The 27,683-nt window shown below is 37.7% G+C and overlaps 1 protein-coding gene across 3 annotated transcripts in view; it reads left to right on the top strand.

Moving 5' to 3' along the window:
- Positions 1 to 25,764, top strand: part of CLSTN2 (calsyntenin 2) — a 394,596-nt gene extending 368,832 nt beyond the window's left edge. For all 3 annotated transcript variants that reach the window (XM_087739556.1, XM_087739557.1, XM_087739558.1), the window contains 8 exons: positions 8,078 to 8,244; positions 11,757 to 11,905; positions 13,343 to 13,566; positions 15,794 to 15,964; positions 16,613 to 16,758; positions 18,221 to 18,344; positions 19,940 to 20,124; positions 20,784 to 25,764. In XM_087739556.1, coding sequence (XP_087595682.1) covers positions 8,078 to 8,244; positions 11,757 to 11,905; positions 13,343 to 13,566; positions 15,794 to 15,964; positions 16,613 to 16,758; positions 18,221 to 18,344; positions 19,940 to 20,124; positions 20,784 to 20,987 — 1,370 coding nt within the window. In that variant the 3' untranslated portion in view covers positions 20,988 to 25,764. The remainder of the gene's footprint in view (positions 1 to 8,077; positions 8,245 to 11,756; positions 11,906 to 13,342; positions 13,567 to 15,793; positions 15,965 to 16,612; positions 16,759 to 18,220; positions 18,345 to 19,939; positions 20,125 to 20,783) is intronic.
- Positions 25,765 to 27,683: the final 1,919 nt, after the last annotated feature.

Here is a 27,683-nt window from a genome sequence, read left to right as displayed (position 1 = left end):
GCAATACAAACAAATGAAGGCTAACTTATCCTGGAGCTGCACTTTCCGGGAGCTTACCCTAGCAAGTTCTCCTCTGAGTTCATTATTTTTGATTCAGTTTATCTGAGGACAGAGCAAATGGACCCTTTTACAGAGTGAGAAATTTCTTCCATTAAACCAAGATTTATAGGTTCCCACTCTGATCCCTTTATTGCTAAATATTCTGTGGCAAAGGCAGCCAGAAGAAGGGAGCAAGGTACATAATTTGGTAGTCTAATCATCTTTTGTACCACAGGCTGCAAACAGACTTCCTCCAGGTTTCTCTGAAAAGATGAGGTCTTGAGTTCATACTCTCTCCCTCCCACAATGGCTTGTTTATTTATGTATCATTCCCAAAGTCCTGTCAGGAAAGTAGTGACACAAGTTAATGACTTGTCACAAGGTTATATTGTAGCTTACCATGACTGTAAGTCATTATTTCTAACAATGCCACCCATTCTAGAGTGCTGGAGCTTCACAGGGTAATTATGCTGGCCACATTGCACAGGGGAAAGTCTTTAAGAAGCCTGTCAACAGGCAAACTTTGTTATCATGAATATAGCAGAAGGCTATTGTAGTTCCTGTTTTCTAAGTAATTTCTGTTTTCTATTCTGTTTTTCTTTTGTATTCTCCTGCCATTTTCCTTGTTCCTTACCCTAGGCTGGAGACCAATTTTTTTTTTTTATAGAGTCCTTCTGTGGAATAACCTTATTAACCTTATATGTCAGCACTCTGCTGACATATCAATCATAAAGTTGCAGTCAGAGAACTGACTTACTATTCAAGGCAAGAAGAATGGTAAGAGTTAAAAGTTGGAAAGGGGTCAGATCACTGAGACAGATACACTGTGGGCAGTGTAGCAGTAGCAGCAGCAGCAGCCTGTATCCTCAACCTTGGACTTCCCCCAGAAACTAAGATATTCAACAGATAAAGATTACCCCCTACTGTGCATTCTAACACGAGTGGATCATGCCTTGGGGGCTGACATAGCTTGCACCAACCGGAGGCCTCAGTGGAGTGATACAAGCAAACAAATTAATGCAAGACCACCTAGGTAGATTTCTACATAACGTGATGCTGAATATCTGTATACTGATGCTTCTGTTAGTACAGCAGTGTTCTCGCTATATTGCCCTTCTCATCAAAAACAAGGTGGAGTGGATTTCAATGCACTTCACAGATCTTTGCTGGAATTTTAGCCATAGCAGAAATACGAACATATGTGGAAGATTAGTTTAGGAGGGTGTTTTCTTGGAACGCTGAATTTGCATTCAAATCTGTTACTAATTCAGCATAGATATATGTCCCTTATTTGACTGAATTTCTGCACTGGGGACTATGCGCCAGCACAAGAATGTTATCTGGAGAAGAGGAATATAGTTTTTTGGGCAACATTAACATCACTTGGACTGTAATCTGCTCTAAGATATATAAGATTGTAACATTTTTTCCGTGGTTGTCATAATTCCTCACGGTTTCCCTAGAAATAACAAAAAAGTATTGGCTTAATTGTGAGAGATTATAGAGTGTTTTTCTTATCTTGAGAAAAGTTATCTTAAATAGTGCAAGTTATACCACACTTTTGATCTATGGATCTATTGTACAGAGATAGATATGCATATGCATGCTTACAAGCCGGTAGCCCTTAGCGTTCTCTGTATTTGTCTTATTTCAGATAATACTTTAAAGCCTAAAGCTGTCTGTGTGAGGCTGTCAGATTATGATATCAAACAAGAGCAGGGGCAGACTTGAATAGTGCCATGTTTGATGAGTAGTTTTCTGAGTAATTTTTGTCTGAGTGATATAAAAAAATGACTAAAACTTTTTTGTGCTGAGAAGCTCTGGGAGTGTAAAAACTTGAGTCACTAATTGGGACTACTCCTGAAATCTATGTTAGATTTCATCCTATTTAACAGCCAATCTACTTGTCAGGGAATTAAACCCAGCTCTGTAGACTGCCATAACAAAAAGATGGGATAAATTTTGGGGCTTGCACCTGAGGACTTCAGAGCCAGAATGTCTTGCAGCTGCTTCCAGATTAACTTCAGTCTTTATGTTGGGACCCTGAATAATCGATCATTCCTTAATTATCTGGCTCAGTATAACCAGAGTCTATTAAAGTCCTTAAAGGAATCACATCGTAGTTGGAAATTCTCTTGATTCATCATTTCCAGTGAAAACCTCATTGTGCTTAGACTGCTCTGATAATTACTTGCTCATTATTAGGGTAGGGCAAAAGGCCTAAAAGAAGATCTGTAAGCTCAATAAAGTCACTTGTTTTGACAAAAAGGCATGATTGTTCTTTGGAGATTGGTAAGTGAATACAAACAGCACTTTACATCTCTTCCCATCCCTGGAAGTGTTCAAAGCCAGGTTGGATGGAACCAGATGATCTTTAAGGTACTTTCCAACCCAAACCGTTCTATGAATTCCAGTAGCGGCATGCACTTTATTTTTTGCAGCTCATTCTAAGCCCTGTGCCTATTTTATGTCTCAACTGTCTCTTTCTCAGAAACATAACCCAAGTGTCTGCTATAGTGGTTTTATCTGGTGGGAAGCCCAGCAGGCCAGGGCAGGACCCTTCTTCTGTATGCTTTGGTGTCAGTGTGTGTCCTGTACTTGTTCACCTCCACCAGCATTCACGCATAGCAGAAAAGGAAAGTAACTCAGAAAGACTTTATCAAGGTGACCCTGGGTAAAGTTCTGGTGGGAGGGACTTTTCTGGCCCTAGTGCCCGAGCTGCCCTACTTGCTCTGCATTGATAGAGTTCCAGGCAGAAGAGATCAGAACCAGCGTAGAAGAAGAAGAATCCCAGTCCAGAAAATAGTTATTATTTTAGAAAGTGGAAAATGTGGTGCATACTACTTTTACTAAGCAGTGAACAGCATTATAGTGAATAATTATGTGTGTCAACAGTTCCTCTGGATGCCTCCCACAGCCTGTTGACACCATCTTCCCATTATGAGGATTGAATTAATGCCAAAAAGCCAACATCCATCCTCCTGTATCTGCCAGACTTTGGGAGTGGATGTGTGTGCTGGGTCAGGTGGAAAAAACAATGCACAATTTTATCATCAAGGTATGAATAACACTATGGCCTGTGTTGCCTCACAACTGTGATGGGGGAAAAAACCCAGTAGCTTCGAAAATTTGTCATGCAAGCGTCTGTAATGAGAATAAGTGATGTTGTTTTATAGTGTGGTTTCAGTCTTTTTTGTGTTACAGACATCAACCTAATTCCCTGACTGACGGTAGGGAAGGTTCTGTTTTCATTTGGTGGTCGCATTATTCAGCTAAATCTTAACTACTTAACTATCCCTCAAGAATTAGGACTCACAGCATATTAATCTGTAGTAATCAATAAACATAGAACTGAGTGAAACAGAACACGTAACACAGCTGAGGAGGTTTTCTTATTCTCTCAGGTCTTGATATTATAACATTGTTGCGGAGGTGAGCTGTATCTAAGGTGTACCTCACTCATAGGAAAGGGCGAAAAGACCCTGACAGCAAAAAATCCCGTGAAACTTGCTGAGGCAATCTAAGTTAACTGGATGGCCTGACCTCTGGATAGAAATTGGCAGATGCTGTGTTACAGAACACTTTATTTTTCACTGCGCCATGACATTGGGAAGTAGAAAAAGTTTTAGGACACTTGGACACTTGGATCAAGATCATCATCACTGGAGCTCCACTTTGTTCTCTGAATTGTTGCTCCAGAGGCTTGTGTAATCTATTTAGGTTGTCTTCATCATCTCAAAAATATTGTTGCTTAGGCTCAGTTTGGTGTCAGAGTTAAGTTCAAAGCATCTTAAAGCAGTAAGAGCTGTTGGGAGTAGCTTATACCTTTTCCTCAGTTGTTTCTTAGCATGCGGTAATTTCAGTGATGAGTCAAATTCAGACAATGGAACTGAGCTTTCCTCCTGCCCAATGAAGTCAGTGGCTCTGAGCTGCCTATCAGCTGCATGTGAAGCTGCACAGGCATTAAATGTATCATGGTCAAAGGATTTCTATTTGGAAAGATCAGTATTTACAAGAATTTGGATAATATTCTGTAAAAACGTTGCTATCGGCATTAACTACAATTACACACTGTGCTTTAGCATGCTACAGAATTACCATTTTCATGATGGATTAAATATATTTGTACTCATCTAATCTTGGGAGCTAAGAATTTTAGAGTGACTAGGACTTGGTGTTTGGCCATCCTGGACCAAATTTGCACCCACTAAGAAGCTGAGGTCAAATACTTGAATATTAGATTGCAGAAGAAGAAGGAAAGACGGCATTCAATCATACTAACACAGTAGAACCAAGCATGAATAAAACACAGATACAGACAGGAGTAAAACAGCCAATTGCTGAGGATTTTCAATTTATTCTGACAATTTTTTCTTATTACATTTTTTGAGATTGAAAAACTATATTCCTAATAATCCCTTTTATCAAATCCGGAATACAGGATTGTAGCAGATTGGCTTTAGGCCGTTCCTTCAATTTTAGTGAGGGTTTTGGGTTTTGCTTCCCGATTTTATTGCATTGGATTTTGTCCATTTGCAATCTAATAATTACTGGCGATTGAAACGCATCAGCAAGCTAACATACCCCACTGAGCTGAGAAGATTCTGAAGTGCTGAGGTAGAAGAATATCAAAATGTCAACATGATGCAATTACAAGCAGCTGTGATAAGAGTCAGATATAATGACTTCTGTTCACCTTTGAGGATAAAATTGGTAGGTATATAATTTTGTCTTTAACTCTGGTAAAAGGTGCTTATGGAAGGCTTATTTAGCAGTCTATTTTTTCTAATAAAGTGTGAGATAGTAGTCTCTCTTTAGCTGCTCATGTTTTTTCATGTGGAAAAAGCTAGTATTCACACTACCCTGGATGAACAGGCATGTCCTCTGTAAAACACATATAATATTGAGAAGAATGCTAGATTATGGTTAGTACTTCAGATAATAGCAGGAGTTCCAGGAAAACCTACAGGGATGATCATAGTCTACAGTGTTAGGTAGAAGATGTAAAGAAAAGGCCTTGTTCAGCCTGGCAAAGGAAAAGAGAAGACATAGCCATATTTTGACAGCTCACATTCCCTATTAGGAATAAACTTCCAGCTCTAAGGATCAACGGTCATTGGAGTGGATTGCTTGGGGAGCCTCTGTCTTCAGAAGCATTTAGAACAGCTCAGGCAATTCTCGAGAATGGATTAAGTACAGCTGTTCTTGTCTTGGTGCTAGGGGACAGGCTGTATCATCCCTCAGTGTCCCTTCAGACTCTGCTATCAGTTGTTCTAGTGCAATTGTCCCAGCCTGAATCAGCCTGTCATAACCATGGGCATAGTTCTGCAGATTTTCTCTACTGACACGATATGAGACTAGGTAGACCCAGCCATTTTTCACTCACATATTCTTGAAATACTTGCTTTTTTTACATAGCAGTTGATAGCCTCTCCAGAACAAAGATTACATCACCTCCTTTACAGTCCAAAATCGATCTATACACCTGCACAAAACACAACCTTAGTCCTGTGAATAGGGTAAGTATGTAAGCCTGTTCTTCAAATACTCACGGTTTTTGTAGTGCCTGTGTTTGCAGAGCATTTTTAAAGCTTATTCCTGGAAACACTCATATTCTCTTCCATGCTTTTATGTTAGTGGTTGGGCAGATGACTTACAAGACAGGCGACTTTAAACAAGAATTATACATGTCCTAGATGGTAATGCCTCCTTGTACACCAGCATTTTTTGAAGCAGGGCTTGGGCACAGTGAATACTCTGTATATTTAATAATATGGTTTATAGGCAGTTACTGTATCATTGTAAATGACCTAGCAATGTAATTATAAGTGCTTTGTCAATAATACCAGAGGAGAACTAGTCCAAAGTGAAAGAACAACCAACCAAAGAAAAGAAAAAAAAATCCAAACCTGAAACTCCTATTCATGGATGTAAGCACCAGTCATGTTGCTCTGTAGCTTTACTGCAACTGGTTTATCCTGCTTGTTTCTGTCAGGCATAGCCATGGCACTGAATTCTTTGTTCTAGCTTCTTGTCTAGTCCTTTATACATTTTAATGAGCTAGTTTCACATTTAAATACATTAGCTTATCTGAGACTGCTTCTTATTTTGCATCTCCTCAGAACTATTAAGATCTACTGGCAGACTTACTGTAGGTTTCTAAATTTCAAAGCTCCAGTATTAGTGTTGGTGTTTTAGCCTTGGAACTTGCTGTCTCCACAATTCTGTTAGAGATATGAGAATTTGAAGCTTCAAAGCACGATGTGATTCCCTTCTTCTTCTGTAAGTTCTTGTCTGGTTTTCTCTCTTTGTCTCCTTTTTAGGGAGAGGTTTGCATATTATTTTTTTTTAATTTGGCTTACCTTTTTCTGTCCAGATACATTGCTGCTGTGTTAGTGGCAACACGTACTTTTAAAGACCGTACAAACAGATAAATATAACAACATTTTTTCTGAAAAGCCAATGTCACTGTAATGCACTATCTATTTACCAAATAAATGTCTTGGTAAGTATCAGAAAGGATGAAATTACAGCACAAACAAATCCTGCACTTTAGCCGTTGCACACATGAAAGTTTCTGTGAAACCACAAAAAAATTCTGCCCAGAGGAAGCTTTCTGTATAATGGACAAATGAATGAAAGAGTGGGGAAGAATAATCTCTCCTTGAAGATTTTTATTTGGGGTAAAAAGAGAGGCAGTTTGTGCTGCAAAGTTAATGAAAAAGAACAAAACCTGTCTAGTTCTATGAAGAAACAGCCTGCTTAGATACCTTCTTGTCTCTCAGTATACCGGTGTGTATTTTCTTCACTATATAAAATAACTTGAGTCCTCTTCATAGTGTTCATACTGCACAGACTAGAAATGATGTTTTTCAGGCTTTTACGTAGCGACATCAGCCTAAAGAAAATTTGTCACTTCATCCCCATCCTAACCCCAATTCACACACAAATCTTCAAGTTAAAGTTCAAGCTTGAGCTAGCTTGCCTGGCAGAAATAGGTTGTTTGACACTAAAGCTACAAACGCTGTAGAGATGAGTTATCTACCAATTACAACAGCTTATCAACTGCTAATCCAATTAGTCTGCCTGGCTTCACTGTTGCATGGCGCTCTCAGTCCTCTCAGGCTCAAGGTAGGCAGTAATTCACATGCACTGATACAGCTAACACTTGCAGAAAAGGCGAGCTCTAAAAATTCTCCTAGAGGAGGATGAGTAAATCACTAAATATCCCAAGAGTAATTTAGATGCTATTATCACTGGTGCAGACAGTATGTAATCACATTTTATTGACAACTCGTAAAGATCAGTCTTCCTTTGAAGCTGCCTAGAGTGAAAGTGAATAGAGCGTAGCTATAGGGCCTAATGCAACACACAGTGACGAGACCTAACCTGGCACCACATCAGCTGCTTTGGGTAAGGGAGGCACTACAAGCCTTTTAGCATAGTGCTGTGCATTGGCCTGCATTCACTGCTGTGAATTTACACCATACCCTTAGAGACAACTGTTTGCAGAGAATGTGGCAGCTTGCTTACACAGAGCCGTGACTCTTAGCACATCTAAGAACTTCAGGTAGTATGTTTTTTGGAGGAGAAAGGCAAAGGCTGTGTAAGTGATCTTGTAATAGAAAACTAGCAAATACAGTTTCTATATAAATAAACATTGGACCTTAATCATTTTTTTAAATTCGTGTTTGATCACTTCAATAATCTCATCAATTCATTTTTAAAACTGCTGTGCTTCCTTGGACAGAGGTTTGGGAAGCCATGTTTCATCTCAGAGTATGTTATCACAGCTTTATAAACACCTGAATACAATACTGGAAAAACACTGACAAGAATCTTAGAGACATTAAATCTGCTACTAGGTGCCACCCAACAACCCACAAAGCAATTCCACTTATCACAATAAATGGGATCTCAAATATACTTGGCTAAAATGGATATAAATTCTTTACATGTGTTAAAACATAAAGTGAATTATTAGATGTGTAGTTTGTGTGTTGGTATCAATAATCATTTTATATTCTCTTTCTTGCAGGGGGTGAAGTCACCAAGCCCAGATTTGCTCAGTATTTCCATGGCAGCCTGGCCAGTCTTACTATCCGGCCAGGCAAAATTGAGAGTCAGAAAGTGATTTCCTGTTTGCAGGCCTGCAAGGAAGGTCTGGATATTAATTCTCTTGAGAGTCTTGGCCAAGGAATAAAGGTGAGAGATGAACTGACATCATCTTTGATAAAAATTTAGAGCTGATTTATGAAGTGGAGAGCCCAAGGTAGAGTACACACAGTACAAATGTACTCCCAGAAGCAATGTAATTTCCCATAAAGTCATGCAAAGAAAAAGCAGAACAGTAGAAGAGCTGTGACACTGCAAAGAAAAATGTTTCCATTATTGCAAAGCTAGATGCTCAGGAAGTAAGGTGTTACTGATATTTCAGAGTCCATAAGAATTACCAGGTCATGTTCTCCTGCTTATTTTGGTAGTTTTACAGAAATAGACATGATTCCAAAGAATTATTGAACTTTGATCTCGAGTAGCTTTAAAGCAATGGAAAACATAAGTAGAATATCTTTCATCTAGAGGCAACTCCGAAATAAGTCCCAATTTTCCTTAGGAGAAAACCTAAGGTCAAGAAATAAGTCTTTCATCTAGAGGCAACTCCGAAATAAGTCCCAATTTTCCTTAGGAGAAAACCTAAGGTCAAGAAATTAAAATTTTACATTTGCATATAAATCATTATCCATCTTCATTATGCACATGACTACTGGTATTGTAACACTTTTTCTAAGATTGGAGAACAACAGACAGAGGGAAATCCTGTTTCAGTTGACATAGTGGCCAGATTGCTTTGCATTCATTAAGACAAATTCTGTTCCTTTGGATACATATGTAGGATCTTGATTATAACTTCTATAATGCTTACATAAGATGCATTGTCAGTTTCCCTTTACTGATACCATTATTAGATGACAGATGTTCTTCTGCCTAATGTGTAAACACGCTCTTAAGCTATTTCCTAGCACACAAATCACAATACCATCTTCCAAAGGAGCTGAGCTTCAAATTCAAACTGGGAAGATACTTTGGCTGCAGACTGTGCATCCTGTGAAACTGCACAGGTGTTTTTTTATTGTGTTGTTTTTCAGTGGGGAGGAGGATGGTGCTGTAACACTTCATCTAGAGCATGCAGTGGAAGTGCCATGTACTACATTTTATTAGCTAAACCTTTTCATTGTACAACATAGGAGACTGACCTGAAATACACTCAAATGTCTCTCTAGGTGATAAGTTGCAATGGTGTAGTATAACCAGTATGTTTTCTGAAAACAAGGGTAAAAAGGAAAATTGTAAGTGCAAAGGTAAGGAGGAATTTTGCTAGCTCTAGCTTTTACCTATGAGCAAAACACTCCAAATAATTTTTTTTTTCTTTATCCTACCAAGGACATAATTAATAATTTCACATTGTTGCTTCCCCCAGCAAAATGACACATTTATGAGTAAAAGCTATTTTTAAAAGACAATGCATACAAGGAGCAGGTGGGGTTTTCTGGAACACAAGTGTATATGCCTACCAGTAAGTTCTTTGCTGGGATTTTACATGAATTAAAGACAGTGTACACTTGGTCCATGATGCTTAAAAGCATAGTAATTCCTCCCCTATTGTCACGCTCTGAAACTTGACAATATTTGAGTAGTCTTGTTTCATGGGCTTGGAAAAAAATCCCTGTTATACCACCCACTGCTGCTCCAGCATGGGTGATTGGCTTCCTTACTGTGCAGTGCAGTGGGGAAAATGAAGATGAGGAGTTGTTTTCTGCGTTTTATTTCTTTCACCAAACTTCAAAACATTTTCATTTTCCAAAATACAGATGAAGCATAGGGTTTTTTTTAAAGCAAGCTCAACAGTCAGTGCAACAGCAGGAGGCAAAAACGAAAGGAGCAGTCAGACATGGATTGTGATAGGGTTTCTTATTGGGGCTCACAGAAAGAAGCTCAGATGAAAGCGGAGCAGTTGGCACCTGACCTTGAACAGAAGATTAATAAAGAGAAAGGGTTTCTAATGTCAAAAAATAAACATACCTGATCTCAGACAAGCATGTGTGACAGTTGCACAGATGATAGGTTCTGTGTGGCTATTTACATGGCACTTAGAAGATTCAATGTTGGCAAACTGATGTTGGAAGGTGTTTCTGCTGGGCACTTTGGACTCATGAAGCTTCACCCTTTAGCCACCTAAGAAAGAGCAATGCAGCTGTAATACAGTTTCTGACAGAGTAGTGTTGGACTTTTTTTTGTCTGCAGCCTAATTTTCAGGTATCTGTAACAGCTCTCAGAAACACTGTCTAAACTGTCACTATTTTTAGCCTTTTTTAATGAGAAAGACAAAAATGGCTCAGACTAGGGCTTTCTCCAGTCCCTTTGGCAGCATTCCAGCTGTTCTGGCAGCTGAGCTATTAAGTTAACTAGCTAGAATCTCCTTTTGCTAATTTTATTCTCTGCTACTGCTATGCTACAGAAAAGAAAAATAAGTGTATGCAGGCTGTGACTCATGTTAGTCCTCCTTTTTGTTAAAAAATACCCTTCAGTGTGTTATGACCTTCCTGCACAAGCTTTAAACTCAGTCCTCCGTGTTCTGTTTGACAGAGAACCCTTTGCTTCATTCTGTTCTTCACAGTCTATTTGCTCTTTTGCTTTTTAACCTTTCTCATTGTAAGGAAGTGTAGACAACCATTGTCTGTATATAGTAGAACATGTTCATATAATCCATGTCCAGGTTTGGGAAGGAACTGCATGTTAGAGATGGGTGCATTTCTTTGTGTTTTGTGCTGACAATGGTAGGGTACAAAATCAAGGAGGTTAATCTGGTTTTCTCTGCAAAGCAGATGGTTTGCTGAACCAGTTAACAGACAAAAAAATGGAATCAGTATGAATTATGATGAAGATCAAATCAATCATTTGCTATGCGAATATAGTAGCAAAGTTTCTTGGTCAGCAAGACCATTTCATGTTCAGTGCAATGGACTAGAGAAGCATCAGGGCTAGAAGCATCAGGGCTACAAGAACAGCCATTGACTTTGCAAGGTTTGTTGGCTCAACTGAGCAGCTGGCTTTGTGCAAGTAGCAGCTCCATCTTAAATCATGACACCCTTATTGATCATAAGACAGAGAAAGGAGAATCCCCTTTACTGTGTCTGACTTTAACGAAGATGTAGGAGGCAAATGTTATAATTGTTTTGTTCGTTCATGTTGCAATATATCTCAGAAAGATAGCCCAGGGTAAAACCAAACAGAAAGCAGGAAAAATATGGTTCTGCATGCTACTCTGGTTTAAGCCAATATTTTAAATGGGGGATGTGTTTAACCTAAAAAAAACCTGCATAGTAATAATAATTATGATAGTAAGTTAAGGTTTTGAACTCTACAGCTGCAGAAACAGTATCAGCAAAGTTGATAAGCCTGGGCAAAGTACAGCAAATTAGGATTAGTTTCCTATAAAATTAATTATAACAATACTTATTCAGATATGACACAGATGACTGATATGAGTACATGTTTCAGGGAACAACATGTGGATTCAGCCAACAATAGCTGCTAAGAATTTTTTTTTCCTAAATCATTAGATTTTAAACTTATATCTGTACAACATTCCTTAAAAATGTCTTATTTTGTACTCTGTACCTGGTCCCTTAAATACTAATTATATGCATTTCCCTTAGTATCACTTCAACCCTTCCCAGTCAGTCCTTGTCATGGAAGGAGATGACATTGAGAATATAAATCAAGCTCTCCGAAAGGTCTCATATATCAACTCTAGACAGTTTCCTACTGCAGGTGTACGACGTCTCAAAGTCTCATCTAAAGTCCAGTAAGTTATACTTCAGCTGAACTGATTAGATTAGGAATATTTTTAATGAATTACTTTTTTCTTTGGACATGTAAAAAGAAGAATTTTGGGTAAATTACATCACTAAATAATACTTTTATGTTATTGAGCATAAAGGATGAATTTCATTTATGCTGATTTATGTTGTAGTTTCCTTTTGATATTGTCCTTTCAAGAAACTTTTCTTGTTAATGTAATTCACTTGCATTCTATTTATCGTTTGGAGCATACAGTCTGGACTGATCAGTACTTGCATTTATTGCATTCTTATTTTGCTGTTCATTTTAAAAAGTTATAGTTTCTTCCGAGGTAGCTAGAGCCATGACTTTTTAAAGCAGACCTATTACATCTAACAGACAACATATCTGCAAGAACAGTATTTGTAGCTATGCTTGAAATAGTCTTTGTCTGTCTGTATCCTTGGCTGTCATCACTGAAGTACTGGTGTTGGGTGTTAAACAGAAACCTGTGCCCTTACATTTTCATGCAATAATAGTGACAGAACCTGCACAATAATGTTTATGGTTCTACATAATCAAAGAGCCATCTGCCACTCCTGAGCTCCCCTGGGGTACGTCTCTGTTACAGCAAGTTGTACAGTGCAGTGAAAGCACATCTTTAGAGTGAAGATAAGCATTAGTTCTACTAACTCTTATCTACTGTGCGTACAGATCTTACTTAGTACTAGGTTTAGTCTAGTGCTGTGGGCTGACCACACTAACTGTTTGGAGAGCATCTTCTGATGTAGTTTCACTGGAAGCAATCCAGTTTGCATACTCCAAGGCTGGCCCAAGCCTTGTGCCAAGATGAAGTAGGGTAGAGTTTGTCAGGAGATTCACTTCCAAAGCACAGTGCTGATTCAGATGAAAATGCTAATACAGGCCCCTTTTGCCCCCAGTAAATACTGGGGAGTGCCAGAATGCGTTCGTGATGGGCCCAGTTAAATAGATAATTAGGCTTTTTTATTCACACATGACAATATAACCATATTATATTCATTAGCTATCGCTTTGAGAATTTGTTAGGTTTACTAAAGTTAGTTGTTATCATCTAAGTAACTTTAATTTTTTTTTAGCTATTCACTACTTTGTTAAATGTCAGTTAAACATCAAAATATTGTTCTCTCAGTGACCTTACTAAAGACTGAGCTTGTCATGAACCTGTTTGCTAAGGTTTCCCTACCTAATTTCAGTAGCTGTGAATGTGGGAGGGGATGAGAGGAGCAGAGCTGTTACTGTCACTGCTGGCCTATGTACGTGGTGGTGCAGATGCATGTCCGTAAGTGTGGCAGTGTCAAAGTGTGGAATAGACTGATCTGAGACAATACAAAAAGATGAGAGCGGTTTTGGGCAGCGCAACTGCCACACGCCTCTGATGTGCAATGTGTTACATGCAGTTAATGAATAATATATTTTTCAGATGTTTTGGTGAAGATGTCTGCATTAGTATCCCAGATATAGATGCGTATGTAATGGTGTTTCAGGCCAATGAGCCCAAGATTACAATAAGTGGGATGGACCACTTTGCTAGGCCAGCTGCACAATTTGAAAGTGAAAGAGGTGTTATTTTGTTACCTGACATCAGGATTGTCAGCACAGTCACTAAAATGGAGCATCCAGTGGAATTAAAAGAACATGACAGAGGTTTGTGGATTTCTTTTAAATATTATTACTTACTCTGTGACATGACTCCTCACATTTTTTTAAAGGATAGTGCAAACAAGTAACACAAAGGAAGACACTTCACCCACATTAATTTAGGCAATGTTAGACAGCAGTAATGCTGTACTGAAGACATTATATTAAACACATTGAAAAGATGTGTTAAATAATGGTGGTAGATCAGTATGTGTTTCAGAAAAAGCAGCTTTTCCATTTAGTGTCTTGCCTACTTCAGAATAATTCCTTTCCACTGTTCTTTACATATTCTGTTGAAAAACATATTTTCATTAGAATCTCTCTCTTTGTAACCAAATTTTGTTAATTGTACTGATAAAGTGGAAAGCAGCAATTGACTAATAGTTGGGGTTTTAGTGTGTTCTTGTGTTTCCAGCTCTGCTACTGACTTGTGGGTGATACTTGAGAAAATAATCTTGTGCCTCAGTTTCCCACCCATATAAAGTAAATCTAATAATTTGCAAAGACTTTTTTCAATTATGACAGTTTATTCTAATGCTGAGCAATGTGTGTATTATTATTTGACACTAGGTGAATGTTCAAAAATATAAATAATGTTTAAAAAAATTGTCTATAAAGGAATCTTCCTTTTGGATATTTGTGTGCAAAGTAAATAAAAAGCCTAGTAATCTGAAGAATCATTCTAAACAATATTTGTTGGACTAGAATAAGCAGCAACTAGATGTACACCTGAAAAAGATAAAATTGCTAATGATGTGCAAGTGTAGAGGCATGGATTCCCTGAAGCCATGCTCTGTAATAATGCTGCTTATCCCTTGCCTGAAACTGCATCTGTCCTCTGAAGGCTGGGAAGTGTACCATCTCATAATATCAACTGCATACAATTACAGTATGTAAAAAAATGAATTCTTGCATAGAAAAGAGTGATCATTATCCATCACTTAAGACATAACTCATGCATGATGCTCCATGTCCCTAAATGTTATGACATCTTCAAAAACTGTTTAGTGAATTAGGAACTACTGCCCTCCAGTTTAGTTCATAAATTTCATCTATCCCAATTTTTCCCAATACAATTATTGACATAATTACTGTTGTAGCACCTTGTAACCTAAAAAGCCTGAGTCTCACCTTGAAAAGGAACATAGCAGCATTTCTTAAACTACTGTTTAATTCCTTGAAAGTCAGGCACGTCCTAATGTGCCATCTCTTGTTCTCCACCAAGAGTGGTTAAAATGGATAGATAATAATTGGCTTTGGGGGATAATTGTGTTTTGCAAAAGATTATTGAATTCTAAGTCTCAATTCCTGCATTATAAGCTTGAATCATTATTTCTCTCAGCCCAGATATTATCTGACAAAGGCAAAGACAGCCATAAATCTTGACTTATATCTACCTATAGCTATTTTTCCACTTATTGGGAATTTACATAACCTGATCATGATGACTGTAGCAGAGATGCCCATGGCAAGGCTGAGAAAGATGATTTAGTACCGTGTATTCCCCAGTCATACCATAGTCTATGGTACCTTCAGGGAGCTGGTTAAGCAGTCTTGCCAGATGCTCTGTGCTAAGTTGACCAGAGAATTAAAATATTAAATCGATATGCTACTCTTTTTTTCCAGTGACAGAATTTTTTTTTTTTTTTGATCGTACGTACTGAAGGATAGTCAGTTTACAACTCAATTTCTCCAAGTCACACAGCACAGGATCTTGGCATTTATGATAATACCATGGTTTTCGATAGATGGCCATGTTCTTTGTAACACAAATTCTCTACGGGCCATAGAGTAACTGAGAGAATCATCCAAGCATAGATATATTTGACATGTATTCTTCCAGTTTGGTTTTCCTTGAGAAAAGAATGAATGTGTGATACTAACCTGGCATTGAAAAACAAAGTTGTTTACATGAATTTATTTCCAGGATCAAATTTCAGTTTTCTACTTCCAGTACTGTTCTTGGATGCTTTTTATTACAGAGCAATATATTTTCTATTTATCTCACTAGGTATTTGTAGGCCTTCATCATCATAGCACCTGAACAGGCAAGACACTTCTCTTTTGATTTGCTTCAAGTATGCTGTATTTAATATGGGCAAAAAACAATTCAGCCATCTTTGCAAAAATTGAAAGCCTTGATGCAAAGCACATAAAATGCCTGAGCTGTTTTGTGGTCATTTATCTTAGTTTCTTTCTTCTTTTTTTCATGGTATATGCCATGTGTTCACAGACAATAAGCCAGTGGTATTAGAGGAAATGCTCCACAACTTGGATTTCTGTGATATTTTGGTCATTGGCGCAGAACTAGATCCTGAACAAGAGTGTTTAGAACTAGATCATGTGGAGCTCCAAGGAAAACATCTAGATGCCACAAATTCCACAGCAGGATATTCAATCTATGGTATGTTCATGGACTTTGCTTTCCCTTATTTCTTCCCACCAACAATTACATTATTGCAATGAAAGGACCAATTTGATAGAAACTAGACAGAAATCTGTGAGATACTAGCCATAAAACATTCCAGGAGAGACTGCGTCTCAAAAAGCATAGTCACTTCTTGATCTCTGAGTGTGCTGTGTTTATCCTTTGGAATACAGCTCAGCTTTGTCTTGATCTCAGCATACCTCCTGCTATTCCCCAAATAAGGAAAATAGCAGCACTGCTTTCTTTAAAGGGGGGGTGGGGGGTGGGTGGGTGTCCTTGTGGACCATCACAGTGGAATGTGGAAATGAGGGGATTCCTCAGTGCTCCTGAACAGTGCTGGTAACTCATTCACTATTTTTTTTTTGTTACTAAATAATTTATTCTAAATCTTTGCTGTTGTATTTGCTCCTCTCCATTATGGACCTCCATTCATTTCCAAAAACTATTCTCACATAATTTAGTATCAGCCAGAGGCTCTGTCAGGGAATATTTGGTGCACTACCATTGTCAGATCATTCTGCCAAATTTTGTGTTTTCTGTGAACATTTGATTTCTCCTGTACAGCACAGAGCATTTGTTACCTAGCGTCTCCTTGAGATTATTACTGCTCTACCACCATTTCAGGTGTGGACAGCATGCACAACTATGAACAGGTTCTTCGGCAGATTCGGTATCGTAACTGGTACACTTCTGCCACCTTTGACAGAAAGTTCAGAGTCAAGTGCTCAGAGCTAAATGGACGTTATGCTAGCAACGAATTTAACTTGGAGGTAAGGAATCATTTAGTCAAGCTTTCTTTTCCAGCACTGAGGCTGAGCACTAGCCTTATCTTCAGCGACATCGAGTTTTCTTTAAAATATGTAAAATGATTGACATGTTCTGGTAACTATAATGAAATAGAGGAAAAATTCTAAGTTCCATTCAAATAGGAAGCTGACTTCTCCTGTGGGCGTTCCTCAGTGTGAGTCTCTCTATTCTGCTGCATACGTAAGGAGATGACCCTTCTCTTGAACTCCACTAACACAGAGAATTACTCCTGTTCAAACAGAATGGAGGCTAGGGTCATCATCATTGTTTTTCCATGACGTAAAATCTCCTACAGGTCTTTTTGAAGATTTATACAGCTGCTCAAAAGAAAATCATTATAGCCTCATTATTCTCCTTAGATTAGTTATTTTTTAACTTAACCTGACATACTTTTCTTTCCTGCAGCATTCACTTTTTCAGTTTTCCCAAGCACTACCCCCTTACAATAAGTTTTATAATTTGTTCTTCATCAGATGGAGATATTTCCTGGTAATTTACATGATTTCAGATTTCTTTGAGAAGGAAAGTCAGTGTACAGGTAACGAACACATAGGATGGACTTCATCTGTTATATCCTCTTGGATCCACTACAGTTGGTCAGTTACCACAGGAATATTTACATAGCTCTCTTGAGCTTATGCGTGCTGGTACTAAGTCCAGTACAGCACAGTGGCTCAGGGACTGAGAATTACTGCTAATGCACCTCAGCAGGAATCACAGACATATTCTGAAGAACCAGCTTATCCAGCCTAGAATCCAGGTACCAAGTAACTACAGGAAAGGTCAGGACCTTCTTAGCAATAGGCTCAAAACTTAATAATTGGTTCTGAAAGTTTTTACATGTTTGTGTTGTATTGAAAATTCTTTTCACCTTAGCATTCTGCAACCCTGACAATGACTTTAGGGTTTTTGCTTATAAGATAACTATCAGTAGGACAGAGAACTGATATGGTATCTTCAAACAAAGTCACTCTGAAAGTAGGGATGCAGGAAAAACTGAAACCTCTTTTAATTCTCTCTTACTATTTTGGTTTTAAACTCAACGAGTTTGATACATTCTCTGTCAGTGTTCAGAGTGACAAATCTCCCACTAACTTTCAGGGAACACCTAAAAGCTGATTAGTATAGAGAAAAAAAGTTACTACTTATCCAGACAGATAAATAAAAAAAATACTTTTCTGCGCCACTTTGTAGTTTACAGCTAGAAATGTTAGAATGCATTTTTAATGCTAGAAATGAGGAATATATTAACCTGTGTATTTTTCATAAAAAAACATAAAAGAAGTGAATTTGGTCTTTAAGATCTATATAATAATGTTCCTATCCGCTGATGAACTTCATAGTTCAATGTAATGTATGGAGCCAACAGGCTTGGAATATAGAGCACTTTTTAGTATCTGATCTCTTATTTTTCTCTTGTGCCAGGTTAATATTCTACACAGCTCCAACTCCAACTTCATGGACCATGTAAATCATATGATAGTACAACCACAATTTCTCCAATCTGTCCACCAAGCAGAGGGAAGCACAAGTGCTGTTCACAACTCAGGTATGTGCCGACTTTACAGAGACTGCTCATAATTATTCTCGTATTCTCTGGTCAACAAATAAAGCCCTGAAGTCCATAGTTACAGCTTGTGAAAACTCAAAGAGATCGTTGCACAGGTATGAATGAAGGTAACATTGAATTCTCTTCTTTCTTTCCAAGGAGGTACTTTGGTATCCTTTTTTAAAGTCTTCATTAAAGGTTATATACTCTGACCCACATAGTTAAGAAAATATCTTGTTTCTAGTATTGAATGGTATGAAGGATAATATTTATGCTCATATTGTCTTTGTACATCTATATTTCTATGGCAGATTAATTTCTGCCCACCCCTTTCTAAGCAAAAGGAAGAAATGTTTGTATTGTTTTTTAAATATAAGATTTCTACTGTGCTTCTGTTAGCTGCTGTCCAGGCCTCAGTCTGGAGCTCTCTGGAGAGAAGATAGGTCCAACTAGCCATGTGCAGGGGGCATTAGTAGATATTAAATCCAGAATTTAAATTGAATTTTGAGACTACATGTTAAAATATATAACCAAATCTGAAGCTTTTTCAATTAAGTTAAACCCAGGGCAAAGATATCTCTTTAAATGCTGGATTCTGAAATCCTTTCAGTTGAATGATACATCTGTAAAGAAGTAAAGCTGATGTAAAGTGTAGGTAGTTATAAGTAGCTATATACAGTTATGCTTAGAAAATTACTGCTTTTTTCTGCACACTTTTACAGATATTTTACTAAAGTGAAGCTGAATTTTTACAAAATGAATATTGCAAACTAATTCTTTCTTCTTTATTTTAATATTGTTCTGATTTCAGAGATCTGTTCTTACAGGCAGGGCAAAGCAATAAAATGGGGTACAGAAATACTGTAGCTCTTGGAACTGCAGTGCCTAGGTAGCAAAGGTACATAGAAAGTGGCAGCACTTCTCCACTAACCTCATTATGGAGCTGATAATATAAAAGTAGTTCAGAGAGATTTCTTTCTGTGACTAGGTGGAGACAGAGGCTTCTCAGAGTGCAATAGAACAGTGAGGAAGAATGTCTTGAATCCTCAAGAGTCTCTCAGGAAGGTTGTAACACAGGCAAATAGAGTGGCAATGTATTATTTTATTTCTTGGAAACTGAGATTTAAATCACACTACAAGTGTTTGAAATCTTTGAAAATATAAGCTTTCAGCTATACTTTTTCTCGCAAGTGAGGTTAGAGCCTCAGTTGTAATCAGGAGGGGACAACAGGCAGGATAACTGAACCTTATTGCAAAAACACTTGTTCTGAAACTGATTGATTCTGAACTGATTCACTACTTGTCTTCTGTAATAAAGTGGCTTAAAGAACAAATGGTAGGCATACTCACTTTTTAGTTATGCTTTGTAATATTCATTATAAGATATCTGTAAACATCATTCGTGTGTGCTCTGCCTTAGTAGGTGGGCACTTGTCAACACTTTCTGTAGTCCCAGGCACATGGCAGATGGCTGTGCTGATTCTCAATCCAAAGGAAGAAGTGCTGAGGGGAAAAAATAGACAATGTATTTAGTGTTTTGTAGGCAATTCGTTCCACAAATATAAGCCCATTCACTTTTCCACCTTTTGTTCCAGTTGTTCCAAGTGTGGCTACTATTGTTATCATAATCTGTGTGAGCATACTCATTTTCATCATAACCTTGGGGGTCTATCGAATTCGGACAGCTCATCAGCACAGCTCTGCAGACAACGAAGGAAGTAGAGAAAATGAAATGGATTGGGATGATTCTGCTCTCACTATTACCGTCAACCCCATGGAGGTACATAACTAACTGAGGCATAGTATTATATCATGATACTACCAGGAGTTAGTCTGGGCTGGTAGCTTACTCAGCAGTGAGTTTTAAGCCTCTTTCAGCATACACTTGTTGAGGCTTGGCCGAACAGTTGTATGTACGTACACTCAGGACCCCAGCTCAGCTTTCAGCTCTGCACACCATGATAATATGTAGTTGAGCACTTACTTAATATTTGTTGTCATATATAATTACTAAATAGGATGGTGAAGAATTCTTGGGTACAACACCACTTCGTCTCCATCCGTATTTGCAGCCTAAGTACCCAAGATGACAGAATTACTTTGTTTTTAACTTTTTAATGTATGCACTAATACACTACAAGGAGGGGAAATGATCAGCATTTTAAAGAAACTGACATTGAAGGGTTAAATTTTGGCAGCTTGACTAACAAAGATATTGCTTATTGACGTTCCGTTCTTGTTAACAGTCATTTTTGAATATTTGCTACTGAATTGGATCATATTTGATGTGTAATAGTCACATAATGATGGAAAGCAGATTTTCCCAGCACGTTAGCATTTCTAAATGTGGAATAAATGCTCATATTCTCACAGCTACTGGCTCGCAAGAATGCACTTTTCTTCTACTGTCTCTCTTTCATTTGTTTAAATGTACTGTAGAAATATGAAAAGCCTCACCAGACAGAAGAGGAGAGTGAGGAAGAAGACATAGAAGATGAAGAGGAAGACACAACCAGTGCTGAATCAGATGAAAGTGAAGAGGAGGAGGAGGAGGAAGAGGAAGTAATTGTCCTAAAGGGAGACAAACAGAATGCCACCAGGCAAGAGCAGTTGGAGTGGGATGATTCAACACTCCCATACTAACAGCCCTCCAGCCACATTGCTTTTTTGTAACAACTAATACAATGTTTTTTCAGAGTCTATGAATTCATTGACAGGATTTGAACTTCTGCTTGCCTATAACTGTTTTGCCTGAAATGATCTTGTTGTAGTAATTGATAATGATAGAACTGACCCTTTTCTTACACAGCCCGGAGAAAACACGGTACAAACATACTGGCATCACCAGTAATAAAGTAATCTAGAACTTGATCTGTTACAAAGTGTAGCTCTCGGTTTCCTGTTTCTATACCGCAGATATGTGACAAAAGTCCTGTCACTCAATCCATAGAGGTTTTTGCCTTTGCTATTTTTTTCATACACAAGAGATTTCAGCTTGTTATGAAGAATTACTTGTGTGGGTCCAAATAACAGTTGCCATTTGACTTCACACTTTTACAGGTGTAAAATATAATCCATCTTCAAATTGGGGCAGAGTTTTATTGCTACAGGTGACAGAGACTGAATTCCATTTGTCGTCTCGTTCCTCCTTCTTGGATGTTAACTGTCTTCTACAAGGGAATATCTAGGACTTGTCATGGGATGCATGTGTGCCTGTGTAGAAGTGGACAGTGTATTTTTCAGGCATGCTGTAAGAACTCTCAAGACAGGGATTTTATCCAACTCACCCATAGAAACTTAAGAGAGTTTAAAAAACCAGCAACAAGGGGCTTCTGAAGGTTACCAAAAAAAAAAAAAAAAAAAATCATTCTGTGTCCACATACTGAGTAATATGATCTTATGCAAACTGTAAATTCTAATGGAATTGATTTACTGAAAACCTGTAGACCTCCTCATTAGTTATGGACTGAGCAATTTGCAGCAAATCGATGCTTTAAACCGTCTGTCTTGTAAAATCATTAGCTTGCTGCAGTATCTTACTGAAGTAGTGGAAAATAAGTGACCCCATTATTCCATAGCTATGTATGGCTGGGATTTAAACAATGATTTTACATGAGGAAAATGTTCCCTTTTGCTTTAGTGAATGCCAGCTGGAATTCCTGTCTGACTGTATTATATAAAACATTATGCCCTGTTTCTTCTGTATCCTTACCCACCTGTGAGTGGCACAGGAGAAAGTGACAGCATACACAACTGTCAGCTCTCTTTTGTGCTCATAATTCTCCCTTATTTCTTCTTCCTGAAGCCATTAATGTTGAGAAAAGGTTTTATAAGGTACAACAAGAACAAATAAAACCTACCTGGAACCAAAAGAAGTGAAAACAAAAACTAGACTCTTAAGAGGTTGAGAGAGTATTTTAGTTTGTTATGGTAACACAGCATATTTTTCTTAAACGTTGTTTAAAAAGGAAAAGAAAAAAAAAAGCAAAGCTACGTACAATGTGTTGATAAGTCTGTGTGGTGTGGTTTTTGTCCCTTTTCCTTAATTATCTTTGCATCTTCAAATGCTCTGCATACCAAATGATGCAGCACTTGCTAGGATAACTGCTCTACACATAAAAAAACCAAAATGGCATGGAAGTGAATGCTGCCTAGTGGCTTGTCTGTTTTTTTCTAAGTACTTCCTTTTCTTTACAATTTCATCACTGACTTTTCCTTTTGCTTTTGTAATTTGCTGTTTAAAATGAGCTGCTTCCTCTTCTCCTCTCTCCAAGCGGTCAGTCTTGCCACAACAGGACCTTCCTGAGCACCCGTGAATGGTAGCTGATATTGCAAATCATAACTTGAGCAATCTTGAGGGTATCCACTTCTCTCAATACTAAATTATTAGCAGCTCCTGAACGTCTTGGAATATAGAGAATATATTGTGGGTTTGGGTGTTCTTTTAATTCCAGTTTTTGCATCTGATCGTTGGAAGGAAAGACTGACAGCAACTACACCTTGTAGTTTAATAACTAGAAAGTAAATGAAAAGAACTCTAAATTAATTTTAAAATTAGAGATCTTCATGCTCTTTTTTGTTGTCCCAACAACCATGTTGGCACATGATTATTGAGACTAGCAATATAGAAGTTTTCTCATGTGAGCAGCCTTGTTTTAATTTTATTCTGCTCTCTCACATGTATTAAAGTTACAGGAATATTTGCAGAATCAAGCCCACATAAATACAATTTATCTGCAGGAATAAAGATTGTAAAATTGGCCACAATTTCTGTTTAATAAAAATTAATTTTAAAATTTCTGAATATATCTTGAACAGAAATTTTATGTTAGATCATTTCCTAGCATCCTAAATAATTTCCCAGTGTTAATTTTCATTAGTGACATGAAGCAGGCTCTTCATGATGCTTGTTATCAGCACATATCAGCAAAGCTTTCTGCTCAGAAAAAAAAAGATTTAAATTTAGATATTTAAAAGTCAATTTCAGATTTAAAACTGGACTTAAATTGTTCTTAAAGTTTCTGTTATTCCTGATTATTATTGTTAATATAACAGCAAGCATTAGGGCAACTTAAAAACAGCAATTTACAACCTTATTGACAGCTATTATATGTTCATGTCTTCATCAGTGTGTTTCTCCATCTAATAGATTTTTATCTTTTTGTTACTGGAAGCAAATCTTTTCAGGTCGTGCTGGTACATTACACAAGAAGCAAACAAAGTATTTTCTCTACTGTAAATAAACCTACATTTTTAAACCTAAGCAAAGTAATACAGGCATGTGTGTTATCACTAAAATTTGGTTTGCAACAAGATATTCATCAAATTAAAATGTATCACTGTACTTATTTTAGATTACTCATTGGAGTGGATTATGCGGCATTTTTCATTCAAATAAACAGAAAAATCCTTTTCACATAATGTTAGTGAGAATGAGACACTTCACGAAATGAACCTTAGAATTAGAATATTTGTATAGAAGTTGACAGCAATGGCTTCATGAGCAAAAGCCTATGAGCAGAATAACATAGAAATATCACTTTTTCTGAAATAATGTTAACAATATTTCCTCCCCTTCATAAATTATTTTTTGATGTAAACTACTTGCTTAAAATAAAACCAGAACATATACATCTATATGTGCATGCACACCCACGTTTTTTTTTTTTTTTTTCTGCAGTCAAAAGCCAAAAATCTTTCCTTTTCTCTCTGGAAAAAAGTGTTTATGCTGCAACCTCTGAAATAGAAACTGCGGTGTCTGGCTCTTTAAGATGTAATGTTTATCCTTAGCCCAGTTGCGAGGTTGAGCTATGAAGGCACACAAATAAAGGTGGCTTTTTTATAGTAGCAATAAACAAGTGCATTCAAAAAATCATCTCTGAAGAGGTACCTGTAATGCATGACATCAGGAATCTGTGACACTAGAGGTCTAAAATGACATCACATCAATGAATGCCTTTAAATTTTTTAAATTTTAATCTAAGGCTGGGAAAAGTTGCAAAACCTACGAATACAAATTCCAGATGGTGATAAACTGTGTTATGTGAATTAATATAGCTGTCTAAGTTGCTTTTTGTGATCAATGGCTCACATTTCTTTTTCACTTCTACCCCCTCCACAGGTCTTTTATCTTTGCAAGTAAACCTTAAAATGAACAGCTGAGATTAATCTCAATATTTACTGCATCGGCTGACACCAGTTCAAATTAGAAATACATGTGTAGGGTTCATGACCTTTAACACTAATTAAAATAAAACACTGTTATTTGTTCATTCAAACAGGCAATAGTTTCCTGCAGTGGGGGCTCACTGCTTTTTAACTGGTAATGATCTCCCCTGCCAAGGGCTAATGGGAAGGTGCAGTTTATTTCCCTTTCTGGTGTGTTGCAGTGCTGGGCTTGCTGCAAGCACGTGCACCACCCTTACTTCATTCAGGAAGAAAATAAGACTCAGAAAGGGTCAAAGGGTTATAAAATTCCTCTAGTGGGGATGAAATCCACTGTCTCCATTGCAGGAGCTGTCCCTGCCTGACTGTAAGCTGAAAATAATGCCATGGGGCATTAGTAGCCCCAGGTTAGGGACTGGTCAGAGGGTAATTCAGTAGCAGCCCTTTAATTTGGCAACCCCTTTTTGGCCCTGCACCTAATTTGTGTCTCAGCTGTCTCTTTCCCTGACCTGTAACCTGAGGCAGCTCTAATGCTTTTACCTGGTGGGGATCCCAGCAGATTGGGAGACGACACTTCCTCTTCTGGAAGTTTTGGTTCCAGCACGTGCGTCTCCACCACTATCCATGCTTAGCAAAAGAGGCGAATGAAAGACTTCACTGAGGTGACAGCAGGTAAAGGTCTGGTGCAATGGACCCATGGAGCTGCTCCCAGTATCCTGGAATATACATTATAATACCAAAGTTAAGGGTGTTTGCAAAAGCATATGGATCCTTAGAGAGGGAGAGGAAATTAAACTCCAGGGCTTCAAAAAAGTCTCCTCTTCCCTTAATTCACACATGCTGACTAGATTAAATATCTTGATACCAATATATCCCCACCAGTTTTTGTATGCTTACTGAAAATGACAAAAAAACCCTCATAGCAAAATACAGTTTCCATATAAAAAAAAAATTCCAGGAATCTAGCAGTAGGTGAAGGAGCCAATTGCTAAAAATCTTGGTGTCTGAAATCGTGACTAACATCTGATTTTTTTTGGCAAATTTGCTTCACCTCTGTAGAGTGTAGCTGTTTCCTGGGTGTATACTGTATACTGTCTCTGCAGTACTCTTAAAAAGCACCGATTGGTTAACAGCAAGAGAACAGCTCATTTGGCAGAAAAATAAAGGTGTCATAGCTTGTAAAAAGGTGTTTTAAATATACTTAGATATTTGCTTCTTGATGTAATCCTGGTGTGGAAAAAAAAAAAAAACAAAATCCAACAATTTAATGAAATAAAATTTTGGGCACATAGTGACAGTTACCAGACTGAGAAATAACAGTGATATGAGCAGAATTTTGGAAAACAAAACAAAACAAAACAAAAAACAAACCATACCATACACAACTGATACATTATATTGCGCATATGTAATAGTTTGTATACATACAAATTGTAAGTAATATTGTATGTATTTATATATATATATTAAAAAATATTATTTAGATTTGAAATACACCTCTTGTTTTATCCAGCCTTTTCTATGAAGCTGCATGGATTCAGGCAGCACATCTAAAGTTGCTCTGAGACTATCTGGAAACGCTAGCATCAAAGTATATAGCATCTGTGCCCTTAAAATGGGCCAATTTATGGCTTTTTAGGATCCCAGTGAGATGCTAGTCATCTTGCTGGCTAGCTGGAAATCACAGACAAATGGCCAATGAACTCTGGTTCTGCCCTGATAAAATTACAGAACAAAAAAGTGGAAATATTTGGGGGAACCTGGATGTGCAGTAGCCTCATCTTGATGGTTCACTTACTTTTGACTGTAAGCCTTGGGATTAATGCACCTCTGGATGATCCCTGTAGCCGCTGACCTTTTTACTCAATATCTGCTTAAGGCAGTTCTTATACACCAGTTGGGCAAATCTAAGGAGGAGATAGAAATAAAAAAAAAAAAAAAAAGACTGTCAAAGACAGCAAAAGTAAAAGCACCTTTGAAACAACTAAAAATATTACTGTTAATTGTACATAATGCTGTGCTCTATAAATGTGATCTTCCTCATGTTTCAACCAGTATCACCAACCGTATAATAGCATTAGGTTTCTGCCCCCTCAGGCTAAGCTGTGGAAGATGACAAGCTTTATCCATGCCACATCCTTGCTGCCCACAGAGTCTGCAAAACTCAAAGTGTAAAAGTGACACTCCAAACAGACACAAGAATGACAGCCACCCTTGTCCCACAAAGATCTAGGTGGTGCCAAAAAAAGCCCCACAAACCCCAACACTCCCATGCTTATGTCAAACCGTGCAACACTGCAATATAATATAAATACTTTCTACAGCACCCAGAAGCAAGCAGTGGTCCTGTACAGTCTTTGTACATTTGGGTCAAATGTGGGTTTTTTGTTTGTTTGCTTTTGTTTTGTTTTTTGAAAAAACAAACATAACAAGCAGTGTGAGGAGTGTTGTAAGCTGAAATGTATCAGGTCCCTTAATGCTGCATGTTTCAGACTTCCAGTGAAGGAGATGACAGTCTCAGATGAACCAACAAAAGAAAGTGTATCCCGTGAGAAGACTTTGCTTTAGTACTAGGGTATTTTGTTGTTTGGGGGTTTTTCTTTTGACTAGTCTCTCCTGGAATCCAGATTCTTTTTTATTAGTGTGGAGAATAAAGACCTGTTTGAAGGTTGACCACTAAAGCTACAGCTGAAGAAAACACATACTCTGTTAACACACCCAATCTCAAGAAATAGTTCTGCTAAATCTATCAGGGAAATTACTCCAACGATATCTCAGAAGGTAATTATAATTCAGTACCTTTGTACGAGTAACTAGGTACAAGCCTGGTATGGGTTTTTTGTTGTTTGTTGGGTTTTTTTTTTTTCCCCCCGCTATAGAAGACATGATCATAAAATAAAAATTCACAATGCTTGAACAGAGAAAAAGTGAAAGGGGAGAAAGGGCTTTGATTTCATAAACCTCTGTCTAACAAAGGGTTTGAAAATAATAAACAATCTAACCCACATTATTGAAGCTTAACACCAGAAAATGAATCCAGCAGGTTTTGTATGTTCATAACTTCATTCCTGGTGATGAAAAGGCAGTTGCCAGATCAGGAACCCTTTTTCCCTAGAGGCATTTTGCTGCCTTTTGAGTAGGTATCGAGAGTGGTTCACTAGTTACAGTTTCTAT

This window comes from Nipponia nippon, unplaced genomic scaffold (genome assembly GCF_047370975.1).
Source record: "Nipponia nippon isolate SJK-2023a ecotype South Korea unplaced genomic scaffold, ASM4737097v1 scaffold_7, whole genome shotgun sequence".
Lineage (NCBI taxonomy): Eukaryota > Metazoa > Chordata > Aves > Pelecaniformes > Threskiornithidae > Nipponia > Nipponia nippon.
This window is presented reverse-complemented; position numbering and strand designations above follow the sequence as displayed.